The sequence below is a fragment of the Aulonocara stuartgranti genome (assembly GCF_965226115.1).
Source record: "Aulonocara stuartgranti genome assembly, chromosome: 20".
NCBI lineage: Eukaryota > Metazoa > Chordata > Actinopteri > Cichliformes > Cichlidae > Aulonocara > Aulonocara stuartgranti.
In genome coordinates, this window is record NC_138956.1 from 302,011 (window position 1) to 317,331 (window position 15,321).

The window sequence follows — 15,321 nt, forward strand, 5'->3', positions numbered from 1 at the left end:
CTTGAGATATTTCTTGGCCCAGTCTTGACGTTTCAGCTTGTGTGTCTTGTTCAGTGGTGGTCGTCTTTCAGCCTTTCTTACCTTGGCCATGTCTCTGAGTATTGCACACCTTGTGCTTTTGGGCACTCCAGTGATGTTGCAGCTCTGAAATATGGCCAAACTGGTGGCAAGTGGCATCTTGGCAGCTGCACGCTTGACTTTTCTCAGTTCGTGGGCAGTTATTTGGCGCCTTGGTTTTTCCACACGCTTCTTGCGACCCTGTTGACTATTTTGAATGAAACGCTTGATTGTTCGATGATCACGCTTCAGAAGCTTTGCAATTTTGAGACTGCTGCATCCCTCTGCAAGATATCTCACTATTTTTGACTTTTCTGAGCCTGTCAAGCCCTTCTGTTGACCCATTTTGCCAAAGGAAAGGACGTTGCCTAATAATTATGCACACCTGATATAGGGTGTTGATGTCATTAGACCACACCCCTTCTCATTACAGAGATGCACATCACCTAATATGCTTAATTGGTAGTAGGCTTTCGAGCCTATACAGCTTGGAGTAAGACAACATGCATGAAGAGGATGATGTGGACAAAATACTCATTTGCCTAATAATTCTGCACTCCCTATATATGTGATTACATTTGCAATTTCTTGGCATGGTGAAAAACCTCAATGAATAATTCATCCTTTTTAAGAGTTAAGACACTAACTAACATTGGCTGTAACCTCATCAAAAGACAGTTTCCTGCACTGATCTGTTAAAGGCCATCAATAAGAACTTTTGGGTTATTGACCTTTTGCCATAAATGAATACTTCTGTACTGTTAATGCAAAGAGATCTCAACATGTAATTCTCCAACCAATACCAATTCATTATTTCCATTGTCTGAGACCAAACTCTATCCTCCAAGAAGATAATGCTCGGCCTCACAGAATGAGGTTTATCAGAGACTATCTTCAGAGTTCAAGAGTGGGCATGATAGAATAGTGTGCCTGCAGTCCTGACATCAACCCCATTGAACACTTCTGGTGTCAACTTGGGTGTGCTGTTTGTGCCAGAGTCACCAACACTGACACATTGGCTGACTTGCAACAAATGCTGCTTAAAGAATGGGATACCATCCCACAGCAGTACGTGACCAAGCTGGTGACCAGCATGAGGAGGAGGTATGGTTCTCAGATGGTTCTTCCACATGCTACCAAATGAATAAACCATTAAATTGCTAATATGCCTCTTCAGACTTCAAAAATTCAATCCCATAAACTGCACCAAACAAGATTCAATAGCAGAATACTTTCTTTGGCATTGGGAGAGAAGATTTTGCAAGTTTTTCATGGGCACAGCCCACATAGTCAACTCTGCTGCTCAGCCCACAAATGCATTTTCCTTAAAAATTTAGCACCACTAAGGGGGAAATAAACAGGGTTTCCAACCATATACGATTTATTGCCAAAAAGTGTGTAATCGACCAATCACACCCAGATGATTGTGCAGAGAAATTAATTCCCCCTCCGCATCGCTAGAGGGGGCTAAAGCGCAGCTGTGGCTCTGCTTTTTTTTACCCGGGTCACCGGCAGTGAACAGCACAGCAAACATGGCTACCTCCGTGAGGAAAGCAGCTCACGATATCGAAGCGCGAAAACGGACCGAAGACGTGATTCTGTCGGAGGGGATCGACTTCGGCTCCTTGCTGCTGTCTCAGCCCGTGTTGGACGGACTGTCCGCCGCGGGATTTCAGAAGCCGTCTCCGATCCAGCTCAAGGCGATCCCGCTCGGCCGCTGCGGACTCGGTGGGTGCAGAACAAAACTGCGGGAGGGTCCACATGTGTGTGTGCTGGGGGCAGGAATATTAAAGTTTTCAGTGTATAAAACTTATAATTGATTTTTATAAGAAGAGCAACAAAATACCTTATGTATGCACGCGAAATAAAACCACTAACTTACATTAGTGCATTTACATACATCAGGGATCAGAATCTGTCTGTTAACCATCAGTTATAATTTGCATGTCTGCTCAGATACATGACTGGCACTATAGTTAAGATTTTTTTTATTATTATTATTATTTTTTTTACAGCTTTTTAAAGTATTTTAATTTTTTGTTGCAAAGCATACTGGTCGTAAATATTTAGACGCACATGATTAATGTGATGTGACATATTATGCCTCATAAATCCATCCATCCATTATCGTCCGCTTATCCAATGCATCTCCTCATAAATATGAAATGAAAAAATACTGTTATCACTATTATTACTGCAATCAAAAAACACACTTATGGGCAAATTTATGCAGATTATTAATCTAGGACATAAAACTTGGCTGTGGGTAATCAGGTAGCGCATCTACTAACTGGGAGGTTGGCGGTTCGATTCCCAGCTCTTCTAGGCTTATTAAAAGAACGTAATGTAAAAAGGTTATTACATTTGATATCATGGCAGTAGAGACAAACCATCGTGTATCTGATCTAAAAATCTGTTTGTACAATAGCTGGGTGTGTTAGAGTTAGGTTCGTTAGTATTTGGACACTGATGCTTTTTTTGTGAATTTTAAATCAAATTGTCAAAATGTATTTGAAGGGAAAACGTTCAGCTTTAATTCAGAGGTTTGACAAAAGGATGAGCAGTAAGACCCCAGACCCTAAACAGCTGGTTTAGGAAGAATTCCCACTTTCTTTGCCCTCTGAAACTCTCAGGTTGCTTCTGCTGTATGCTCTGAGTCATTTTCCGTTTGCATTGTGATGCAGTGCTCCATCAGTTTTGCAGCACTTGGAGGAATCTGAATTCCCCTTTACACTTCAAGGTACATCCTGCTCCTGCTACCAGCATGCACATCGTCAGTAAACACTCGAGGTCCAGATTCACAGGCAGCCATGCATCCCTGCGATTTCACAGTCGTAGTTTGTAACATTAACTCCGCCCTCTTTGACAGATGGTGCCTCTGATTCTCGAACACTTAACGCAATACTTCTGTTGAACCCCTTGAAATAAGTTGAAAGTCACATCTTCATCAAATCAAATCAAATCACTTTTATTGTCACATCACATGTGCAGGTACATTGGTACAGCACATGTGAGTGAAATTCTTGTGTGCGAGCTTCACAAGCAACAGAGTTGTGCAAATACAATAATGTAAACAAGCAAAATACAAGAATGGCTACATCTGAAACTAATAAATATATGTACAGTATATAATAGTATATGCATTTCTGGATGTGTATACTAAATATTTTTCTACGTGTGTGTGTGTGTGTGTGTGTACACATATTTTACAAATTAAATAGAGTAAACAATAAATAAAATATATAAAATAAAATATACAGAGTTGAGACATGTGCAAAACAGTGGCGTTACTGTACAGTATGGAGTGCATAATGTTAAAGTTCCAGTAGTGAAGCTGAGGTGTCTATGACGTGTTCAGCAGTCTGATGGCCTGATGGAAAAAGCTGTCTCTCAGTCTGCTGGTACGGGACCGGATGCTGCAGAACCTCCTTCCTGATGGAAGCAGTCTGAACAGTTTATGACTGGGGTGACTGGGGTGGACATGAAATCCACTGTGAGGTGTACACAGGGAAAAAGAACTTTGTGTAACTGTCCGAATATTTATCGACTAACTGCAGAGGTCTGCTATATTATTAGTTTAGAAAAGGGTTTAATATGGCCCCGCAACTTCAGCTGTACTCCAAAAATTGTTTTTACTCTGAATAATTCAATCATGTATTACATTTTAATGTAGTTCCTTATAAAAATTCTTCATACAATATCAAATTACACATTTTCAGCTTCTATCTGTTTCAATAATATGTATTTCATCTGTGTAATATTCTGGATATTCATAACTGAGCTATATATTAGAGAGTTTCTTCTATTTTGTGAACTTTTAGTTCGGTCTGTTACCGTTGTTATTGTCTTGGAGCAACTGTAACCACATAATTCTTTAGGGAATAATAAAGGATTCTGATTATGATATCTGATGAGTCCAAATCTAGTTGAATTACGAAACAGTAGAGCAGCTTAGCTTGGGTTAAAAATGCTCATCGGATGGACTCCTTTTTAATCCTCATAGCTTTCATGGTATTGGAAATGGTGGCAAAACATTATTACTATTTTTAGGAATATTGCTTTTGTTTTGTTCAATAATCACAGAAATTTATTGTTAGAAAAATCAAGTTTCCATCTACTGTAGCTGTACTACACTCAGACTGTACACTGACTTTTGTTGTGAACTTGCCTCAAAGCCGTGGTCAAATGTGAACAAATCTTTTAGTTCTAAAGGATATTTAAAAGTATTTTATTTTGAAAAGCTCGAAACAACTACATTAGTTGAAAAGTGGTCATTTTTTTAAATCATTTGCAGAGAAAACAGTTTAAGTATTTTAGTCCTTCTTTTGACTATCATAGATACCACAACTGTTCATCATGGTGCTAAATCACTCTTGGGGATCAAAAGCGTTTATTGCTTTTAAACATTTTACAGCCTTTACGAGGTACAAATTCAGAATAGTTGCTTTCCACTTGGAGGTTGCCCGTGTGTTGAAAAAGCTCTCGGCTGCAGCGGTGATGCAGAATGTGCTTAACTCATTCACTGCCATTGACGTCTATAGCCGTCAATTGCAGTGAATGAGTCAATGGGTTTAACTCATTCACTGCCAATGGCTGGCAGTGAATGAGTTAATTTCATTGTACTTGAGGTAAACACTTGTTAATTTAAACCATGGTGGGAGACAATTGATTTGATGCTGAGGATTAGGCAGCAGTACTTCACCCAGTCATGGTAATTAACTGCTGATGCCAAAACTGTCATTTGCCAGCCCTGTTGTGCATCGCTCACTGAGTCTCTTCTTTTAGATTTGATTGTGCAGGCCAAGTCTGGGACAGGAAAGACATGCGTGTTCTGCACCATCGCCCTGGACTCTCTGGTCCTGGAGAATCCTTCAACCCAGGTCAGTGTAATATTTGATTATGAGGATATGACCTACGTTTGCTCTCGGACGGTTAAAGTATAACATCATCAGAAGAGGGAAAGGGGAAGTTTTATTATTTAATCATTTCATGACCAGCAGATGGCCTTCTGCTGAATTTAAGCTGCTTAGTGTCAAATGCATGAATGAAAGGGAAGAATGATTGATAAAGACGAGGTACACCTGGTCTTGTAGAACAAATGTAATCTTATTAGCTCTGGGGTCTTACTGTTCATCCTTAATCTTCTCCCAATCGAGTATAAGCCTTTTTGTTTTTTTTCATTTTGGACACTTTTCCCTCCTGCAGGTTCTCGTGCTGGCTCCGACACGTGAGATAGCAGTGCAGATCCACTCGGTGGTCATGGCCATAGGCTGTGCCATGGAGGGCCTGGAGTGCCATGTTTTCATTGGCGGCAGGCCTGTGAGTCAGGACAAAACCCACCTGAAGAAGTGTCATGTAGCCGTGGGCTCACCTGGTAGGAACCCGGGATAGTAGTCGGCAGTGCCACGTCACGTAATTGCCACGCCGCTGTTGTTTTTGTTCGGTAACAGTGTTCCGGTTGTGTGCTCAGGTCGCATCAAGCAGCTTATCGAGTTGGGCATGTTGTCAACGGCCAGCATCAGACTGTTTGTTCTGGACGAGGCAGACAAGCTGCTGGAGGAGGGCAGCTTCCAGGAACAGATAAAGTATGAGGATACAATTTCTGTGATTATACTCCTATTAAATGAGCAGCAGGCCGCTGTAGCGAGCAAGCAGTACATTTAGACTGAAGCCGTTTATATATCGTGTCGTAACCACATTTACAAACCAACATAACCTAAAGTTCACCCATCATCCTGGTCCTCTTTAGCTGGATCTTCTCCTCGCTGCCTGTGAACAAACAGATGCTCGCACTCTCCGCCACCTACCCAGAATCCCTTGCTCAGCACCTCACCCGCTACATGAGAGAGCCCACCTTTGTACGGCTAAATCCAAGTGATATGGGCCTGAAAGGTAAGACCCACTTTAATAAATGGAAAAGATAAAGATTCCTGAGTTTTGGCCTCTCTTGACATTTTCTAATGTATTTAAATTGCTGTCATAGCAACAGAGACTCTGCATAATAAGACTGCATGGATAACCAAGTCTGCAAACTGACATGTTTGATGGGATTATTTCCTGACAGAAGATTCTTGGGGAATGAGATATGATTGACAGTAATAAGGCTAAGTTAAAAACACTCTTCTCTTCCACAGGATCCTATTTTAAGCTCTGTGCTTATTTTGAGTGAATGTCAGAAAATGGATTTATCTGTAGCTCAGAACTCGAGCCTTTTAATTCACACACATCACTGACAGAGCACGTCCTGCTCGAAGGACCAAAGTTGTTAGGTCAGGTTGAATTAATGACAGCATGTATGTCGTCCTTGTGTCGCCCCCTGTCAGGTCTGAAGCAGTATTACAAGCTGGTTCAGTCCCATCCGTTACCTCACAAGGTTTTTGAGGAGAAGGTGCAGCACTTGCTAGAGCTGTTTAGTAAAATCCCCTTCAACCAAGCGCTGGTGTTTTCAAACCTACACACACGGTATGTGATTGCATTTAATGCCAAGAAAAAGTATATTTTTTATACTTGTTTTATATAGAATGCATTAGATCTGAGGATTAATTATTTTAAAAAAAGCTTTCTCAAATGCTAATGTGATGAATTGCTACCACAGGGCTCAGCACCTGGCAGACATCCTGTCCTCCAAAGGTCTGCCTGCTGTTTGCATCTCTGGTAAGACTGCTTTATGTAATGTAATGTTAGGATGAGTCAATAAAAATGGTAATACTGTGAAAAATCAGGTAATTGATTTGAGGCATTTCTATACTGGTATACCAGCTGCTTTTGAATTTTAGACATTGGAATTCATTCATTTCTTGACTTTATTTCTTTGGCCAGGTGGTTTATGATTTGCAGTGTTGCCTGGCAACGTTTCAGTGCACATATTTAAAATGACCTTCATACAGTGTTGTGAATGTGTGTATTTTTAATGCTTCCGTGCCAGCGACTTTCAGTTGACGTTATCAGATTTAATGAGGTGTCGTGTCTGGCCTCTGCAGGTGGTCTGAGTCAGGACCAGAGACTGGAGGCAATGTCAAAACTGAAGCAGTACCAGTGCAGGGTGCTCATCTCCACTGACCTGGTGAGATGCAGAAACCTTCCATCTTTCCACACATCTACGTGAATTTTTCGAAATCATTTTTCTGTTAGCCTAATAACTTTGAGTAATGTTTGTGTTTCACAATTTCAGACTTCAAGAGGTATAGATGCAGAGAAGGTCAACTTGGTGATAAACCTGGATGTGCCGCAGGATTGGGAAACTTACATGCACAGAATTGGACGAGCTGGACGTTTTGGTTAGTGTGCAGCGCTGCTTTAGAGGCAGCGAGAGCAAGCATTGTTTACATTCAGCATTTTCACCTTGTCACATCACCAAGTCAGGCAGCACAGGTGGCTAATGGCACCGCAGCAGGAAAATATGTTTGAAGAGAAATTGCATCATTTTTTTTATTTTTTTGTAGAATTGATTCTCCCTCCATCTCACATTTTGGAAGAAACACTATTCTTTAGATGTGCAATTAGCTTGATGCGAAACACAGACTAGAATAGCTCCGGGAAAAATATTACTTAGAGTTTACAAATTGATGAAAAGGTTAGTTATGCTGCTTTCAATTTGAGTGGCCATTCACCGGCACATTGTCAACATTGTCCTAAAATAAAATAAAAAAATGTTGCAAAGCTTTTTCTTCTGGTGGCATATGTCTTTGACCTAGACTGATGTTTTTTTATAAATAATTTATCAAATTCTTTTCTCTCTGAATCAATAGCATTTTTGACCCAACCACCAAAGGCAGAACGTTCCCAGTCATTTGCATTTAATTGCATTTAACTTTTTTTTCCCAGAATTGAGGTTATTCAATCTTAGCTTCTGTACGCTCTCTAAGTGCACGTGTGTTTGTGTGCAGCTGCCATCCCATTATACGCGACTCTTGCATTCATCTTTATCCCTTCCTGTTATTTAAGTGGGTCCTCATCCAGATTACATTTTGCTTGTAGGCACTCAGGGACTGGCTGTGACCTACTGTTGCCATGGCGAGGAGGAGAACAAGATGATGGCCATCGCTCAGAAGTGTGGCCTTAGTTTGTCTGCGCTGCCATGTGAGTCCCTGTTCACGTCTCTGTGGGGCTTTTACATGCAGCACGCACAACTTTTCTCTTCATGTCTACTTTTGATTCAATATTAATCGGTAAAAGTCATTCCGGTCTCATCTGTCTGCTGTCATTTTAGCCACGATAGAGCCCAGGTTGATGGATGAGCCGTGCGACTGGGATGTCTGCACTGAAGCGTCCACTCCAGACCCGGTATCCCGGCTGTTTCCCAGAGCAGAGAAGAAAAGACGTGCAAAGCCTGACGTCTCTGTGTCTGATTGCATTGAGGATCGAGCTGTGGAGCCCGGCAGTCAAAGAAAGCCAGAGAAGAAGCATCCAACGCCCAGGCGAGAGGCAGTCTGTGAAGAGGATGCTAGAAAGATATCTTCCACAGAGGATACTCTGCCTGCTCAGGTGACACAGACTCGAAAAGAGCTCCAAGACAGTCTGCCGAAGATCCCTCCTCTCAGCTCGTTTAAGCACTGCAGGTCAAAGTTTGTGACCTTTGAGGAGGCCGAGCGGGACTTCCAGGACTTCATCACTACAGGTCCGGGGAGATCGGTGGAGATCATCAGAGAGTTCAGAGGCAGAGAGGATGGTGAACCCAGCGATCAGAATGGGCATAAGGAGTATCTTACACTTGATGATGATGGAGCGCAAATGTTTACACAAAATGTCGAACGGCTTAAATCTAACTTTTCACCTCCAAGGTCCATCTCTGGTTCTTCCAGTTCTGAATCTGACATGGAAGATGATGCGACACTGGAAAGTTCAAATGAGACCACAGGAGCTGAGAACAGAGCTGTCACTAAGCCTCAGATTGCAATGACACATCCACCTTCTCCACCCACACAACAAGCAAGCCCCACCAAACCCAAGGCTTATACTCCTCCACTCAGAAACTCTGACCAGACACTGTGTGCAACACGTGGGAGAGCTGTGCCTCCTCCCGATAGCCGGGAATCTGCATTGAGCATTAAATCAGGCAGGCGAACCAATCAGACAGCTCCGGCCCCAGCACGCCGAGAAGAATCAAAAAAGATGAAAAAAGAGACTGAAAAACAGAAAGAAAAGATGGAAAGGGACCGGAAGAGGGAGAAGAAGGAAGACGGAGATTGCACTGACAAAGAGGACGAGTGGTGTGCTGAAACGTACTGGAGAGCCTGCTACAGCGCCTGGAATGATTACTACGCCTCCGTGTCCCCGTTTCAAGAGCAAGGCTACCAAAGCTACTATAATGTAGCCTACAACTGGATGGCAGCTTATCGTATGAACGCCGTCTACATGGAAGAACTGATGAGAAAATGAGTTGTGGATACCGTGACCAGGCTTTTTTTTTTTTTCTTAAATCATCCTGTTTTCCAAACATAAAGTGTCTTTACTGCGCCACTTGATTCATATTTGCACTTTGGCTAGTATACGTTTTTTTCCCCCATAACATGTTGGTGTCATAAATACTTTTCTAATAAATTACACACGTTTTGTTTTTTCCCAGTCAAGTTGTGATGTAAAAAGTAAATTTCAAGTGCAGTACTGTGTTGGCCTCTGTGCGTCTCTCCTGACGGTATGCCCTCTTAGACTCACTGCAGTATTCTGCTCTAAAATGGATTTGAAGAGGATTACCTGATGGTTTTTAATGTAGTCAAGAACTATTTCAAAGATGATCTTTAGTCCCTGGAGTAAAAGCATGTTAGACCCACCCAGGTCCCAATCATCTGCATTTAACTGTAATCATCTTAATCTAGCATGTGTGTTCTTCATATTGGAAGGTGATTTAATCTTCCAAACGCTGTCGGAGTGAGTAAGTGTGCATGTGCAGCTGCTTTATTCTGTTTAAACGGGTCCTCATGAAGATTACATTTTGTTTGTCGGCACCAGTGCTGGCTTGGCTGTAATTACTGTTGCCATGGTGCCTGGTTTGTATGACTTGTAGAGAGTCTTGAGCCATCCCTCATTTCTTTACATCTTGCTAGAAAAACTGGAAATATGTGCAGTGGTGGATAGAAATATAAATGCAAATGCAGCATGTAAGGCATAAAACATATTTTGTACAATTCTGTGAAGCTGGAAAGTTAATATTTGGTGTGACCACCTTTAATTTTCAACACAGAATGAACTCTCTTAAGCAAGCCTTCTTGTAATTTCTTTGAGTACTCTTCAGGAAAAGTTCTCCAGGCTTCTTGAAGGACATTCAAAACTCTTCTTTGGTTGCTGGCTGTCCTTCGCTTTGTTCTCTGTTAAACACACCAGGTCAGTAATGTTGAGGTCCGGGCGGTGGGGAGGCCAATCCATGACTGATGGTGCTCCATTGTGTGTGTGTGTGTGTGTGTGTGTGTGTGTGTGTGTGTGTGTGTGTGTGTGTGTGTGTGTGTGTGTGTGTGTGTGTGTGTGTGTGTGTGGTTCCCCCCCAAAGATGTTCAGTGTGGTTCTTGTGTAATCTGGCATACCTTTGTCTTCTCATTTTCCTTCTTGGCTTTTTGGTGTGAAATAGTAGCTTGAAAATATAATTTTTATGGGCATTTAATTATTAAACTCTGGCATAGTGAGTCTTTTGTCCAGTCACCCTCTGCTCTTGGTTACGTCCGCGCTAGCCCGGTTAGATTTGAAAACAGCGTTTTCGTCTGAATACGCTCTGCGTCCACACCATCGTTTTCAGTTATTTTCACAGAGTTGTGCATCCACATTGAAATAGCCAAAAACGCTTACGTTCCAGTACTACGCATGCGTGAAGCACAATACGATTCGACCTGCCTCATTTATGTCTGCCGTTCATTTACTTTCTGGCTCGTTGAAACGTCGCGGCAAAAGGTCAAGGAAAAGCACTGGGATTTTTGTTGCTGCGGGTAACTCAAAAGTACAAAGTTGCAAAAGCGAGTTAAAGATTATGAAGAAAAGCTCTCTGAAGCATGTACAGACTGATAGGGCTGTCAGAATTGAGAGCAAACAAAACAACTGCTGTATAACACCCTCCGCTATCTTAGTTTAATTGGTCACTTGACTGCATCACATGACTAAAATGTGTCATCGTTTTGAAAAAGTCAATTTTCGCTGTCCACACTGCGACGCGAAAGCACCGTTTTCAAATGTGTGCGTTTTCGAGAGCGTTTTCAAAACGCGTTTTCCTTGAGCGAAAACGCCATCTCAGTGTGGTCGGGAGGCCAAAACGGAGTGAAAACGATGCGTTTTCAAACGAAAACACATTAGTGTGGACGTAGCCCTCGTCTCTTTCCACTCACCCACAACCGGTTGCAGCAGATTGCTGCCTTTTCCTGGGCCTGGTTCTACTGGAGGTTTCTACCTGTTAAAGTTGACTTTTTCCTTCCCACAGTTGCCATACTGCTCATAGAGAACTGGAAACCGTCATCAACTGGGACTGTTGTGGAGGGCTGTGCGAATGAGCTTATAAAGGGATAAAATTAATTTATTAGTCTGGCCCTCCACACCAGTCCCAGTTCCTGACGTAGGCCCTTATTAAAATAAACTGCCCACTCCTGTTGAGAGCCTTAAGGTGACTGTTGTTGTGATTTGGTGATGCATAAATAAAGTAAAACTGAACTCAATGGACTCCCAGATTAAGTAGGTTACTATGTAAAGGTTAGCTGATTTCACCTTCAAATGCACTGTAAATATTAGAAGACCTTTCCATATAGTTCCAACACAGCGTCTTCACAGCTTAACCACAGCCAAACAGAAAGCAGCCGTCCCAACAAAAGATGAGCTTAAGCGTTTATCACAGGTTTGCTAATTGACGTTCTATCAGGTAGTCAATTTATCGAGAAAAATGCAGAAGAGCGACTGCTTCAGTTTTACCAAAGAAAAGAAAACAATTGAGCAGCTGGAGCTGGAAAGTTATGCTGCTGACCCGTGTGCAGGCTCCAATAGACCTCATTTCCTCCTCTGTTACCTAGCTCTTTTGTTTCGGAACACGATCTTCCTGTTCATCCCAGGATGTTCCCCCCCCAAAATTGCGAGACTTAAGGTTGAATATTTTGACATGAACACTTGGGTCAAAAGGACTGCACTATTGGAAGAGACGCCGAATCTATGGTAAAAATGTACACACTTGAAAGCATTGATTTAAAGGTGGGTGAATAAGGGAGCCCAGAGATTATGTATTAGTGGCAGATATAGATGTTTTATCAGGCGTTTCACAGTTGGGACACAAGACAAGGTCATAAATAATATCCAACACCTGACAAGTTACGCACAGCAGTAGTCTCAATAACGACAGGTGGCATAGGAGGGCAAAGCAAAGAGTAAGAGGAAAACTGAGCCCAGAAAAAAAGGACAATCAAAGGAGGATACATAACAGAGAAAGAGAGACGAACACAACAACAGACCTGTTTTAGTTGTTTGTAAAAGAAAAATGAAATCTTTTGACACCTTGAGCAGAATATATGTTTACATATATTTCAAACTGTGTCATTTTGTAAGAGCAGCTGACACAAAACAACCTGTTGTGAAACAGGGAAGCAGGAAATGAACCGCCGTCTTTAGCAAAAAATTGAAATAAAAAAAAAGCAGGGAGCCTCGCTTCTGCCGACACCTGTCACACCCTCGTTCTAGATTTAACAGATTCTAAATGTCAGACTTTATGCTGTAAATATAAAGACACTGTCTCTAACCCCACTTTTTAAAGAACACTGAAAAAAGCTCTGTCTGTGCTTTTATGTTTTTTTAACCCCATGTAAATTTTGCACACAGTTTAACTAAACACTAATACTGCCTCTATGCGGTTGTTCTTGTGTACAGTACTAAACTACCAGTGACAGCACTAAGTCACTGCTAGGAATATCAGAGATAAAACACATCCTGTTCCAACGTGGCAGAATAGGTTCAGCTTTTTGAGGGGTTGATGCTATCCTCAAGATCAGAACTAAAGCACAGAATCAAGGGACCTGATGCACTGGTATTGTACCAGTATGTTATATCTCCACCTGATGGCTTATGATATGTTTTCTAAGGCTTCGTACAAATGTATATGTTAAACTGCTTAAGCTTTTCAGATGTCTTCATCTTAAGATGCTTAGATATATATATTTTTTAAAGGTTTGTAATATTTGCTGCTATTTGGCAGTAGTTTTAAACAGTCTACGTCTACAGCAAAGTCATCATCAGCTACATGTGAGCAAACACGTTATTACAACTCAATTTCCAACAACGTCAGAATGCTGTGCAAATTATCAAATACAATGCAATTCCTTGTTCTTCGTTTAATATCTATATTTAATTGAAAGTAATACAAAGGCAACACGAGAGGTTTTGAAATGAAGGAATTTGGGGATCAGGCAACAAAACACAACTAATTAGTTTGAATGTGTGACGAGTTCGAAGAGTGTTTCAGAGTAAAGATGTGCCAGAGTTCACTATGCCCAAGGACGTTAGGACAACAAGAAGAAGAATATATTTCTAAATAACAAAAACAACATTTTGATGATTTCATCACCCATTCCTGCTTATCCTTTTTCAGGGTTGCTGGAGCCTATCCCAGCTGTCTTAGGGCGAGAGGCAGGGTACACCCTGGACACGCTGCAAGGCTAACACAGACAACCATTCGCGCCTATGTGCAATTTAGAGTTTCCAATAAAACTAACCCCACGTTTTTGGACATTTGGATCAAGCCAGAGCACCCAGAGAGAACCCAAACAAACACAGGGAGAACATGCAAACTCCACACAGAAACACCCTGGCCTCATGGTGGACTCAGGACCCTCTTCCTGTGAGGTAACCGTGCGAACCACCACGCCACCGTTCTGCCTCTGAATCACAAAAAAAAAAATCTTTTGACGATTTCATGATTGATGTTACAAAATACATTTAAAAGAGTCATAAAAAGCTAGTAAGCTCTTTTAACGAGGACCATAAAAACAATATAAAATGGTCACTTTAAAAACAGAAAACAACAACTACAGGGGGTGCAGAATTATTAGGCAAATGAGTATTTTGTCCACATCATCCTCTTCATGCATGTTGTCTTACTCCAAGCTGTATAGGCTCGAAAGCCTACTACCAATTAAGCATATTAGGTGATGTGCATCTCTGTAATGAGAAGGGGTGTGGTCTAATGACATCAACACCCTATATCAGGTGTGCATAATTATTAGGCAACGTCCTTTCCTTTGGCAAAATGGGTCAAAAGAAGGACTTGACAGGCTCAGAAAAGTCAAAAATAGTGAGATATCTTGCAGAGGGATGCAGCAGTCTCAAAATTGCAGAACTTCTGCAGCGTGATCATCGAACAATCAAGCGTTTCATTCAAAATAGTCAACAGGGTCGCAAGAAGCGTGTGGAAAAACCAAGGCGCCAAATAACTGCCCACGAACTGAGAAAAGTCAAGCGTGCAGCTGCCAAGATGCCACTTGCCACCAGTTTGGCCATATTTCAGAGCTGCAACATCACTGGAGTGCCCAAAAGCACAAGGTGTGCAATACTCAGAGACATGGCCAAGGTAAGAAAGGCTGAAAGACGACCACCACTGAACAAGACACACAAGCTGAAACGTCAAGACTGGGCCAAGAAATATCTCAAGACTGGTTTTTCTAAGGTTTTATGGACTGATGAAATGAGAGTGAGTCTTGATGGGCCAGATGGATGGGCCCGTGGCTGGATTGGTAAAGGGCAGAGAGCTCCAGTCCGACGCCAGCAAGGTGGAGGTGGAGTACTGGTTTGGGCTGGTATCGTCAAAGATGAGCTTGTGGGGCCTTTTCGGGTTGAGGATGGAGTCAAGCTCAACTCCCAGTCCTACTGCCAGTTTCTGGAAGACACCTTCTTCAAGCAGTGGTACAGGAAGAAGTCTGCATCCTTCAAGAAAAACATGATTTTCATGCAGGACAATGCTCCATCACACGCGTCCAAGTACTCCACAGCGTGGCTGGCAAGAAAGGGTATAAAAGAAGAGAAACTAATGACATGGCCTCCTTGTTCACCTGATCTGAACCCCATTGAGAACCTGTGGTCCATCATCAAATGTGAGATTTACAAGGAGGGAAAACAGTACACCTCTCTGAACAGTGTCTGGGAGGCTGTGGTTGCTGCTGCACGCAATGTTGATGGTGAACAGATCAAAACACTGACAGAATCCATGGATGGCAGGCTTTTGAGTGTCCTTGCAAAGAAAGGTGGCTATATTGGTCGCTGATTTGTTTTTGTTTTGTTTTTGAATGTCAGAAATGTGTATTTGTGAATGTGGAGATG

At 42.0% G+C, this 15,321-nt stretch overlaps 1 protein-coding gene across 1 annotated transcript; it reads left to right on the forward strand.

Moving 5' to 3' along the window:
- Positions 1–1,532: 1,532 nt before the first annotated feature.
- Positions 1,533–10,673, forward strand: ddx20 (DEAD (Asp-Glu-Ala-Asp) box polypeptide 20). Its single transcript, XM_082519437.1, has 11 exons — positions 1,533–1,785; positions 4,843–4,937; positions 5,263–5,431; positions 5,528–5,642; positions 5,807–5,949; positions 6,381–6,519; positions 6,653–6,711; positions 7,038–7,120; positions 7,229–7,334; positions 8,035–8,136; positions 8,267–10,673. The coding sequence occupies exons 1-11, from the start codon at positions 1,590–1,592 to the stop codon at positions 9,433–9,435; spliced, it is 2,376 nt and encodes a 791-aa protein (XP_082375563.1). The 5' UTR covers positions 1,533–1,589; the 3' UTR covers positions 9,436–10,673.
- The last annotated feature ends 4,648 nt before the right edge of the window (positions 10,674–15,321 follow it).

Bases quoted from the DNA above. Each gene is read 5' to 3' on its own strand.
- ddx20 (XM_082519437.1), top strand. From the start codon at position 1,590: ATGGCTACCTCCGTGAGGAAAGCAGCTCACGATATCGAAGCGCGAAAA. The intron at 1,786-4,842 runs GTGGGTGCAGAA...CTCTTCTTTTAG, and splicing joins GCTCGGCCGCTGCGGACTCG to ATTTGATTGTGCAGGCCAAG. The intron at 7,335-8,034 runs GTTAGTGTGCAG...TTTTGCTTGTAG, and splicing joins TGGACGAGCTGGACGTTTTG to GCACTCAGGGACTGGCTGTG.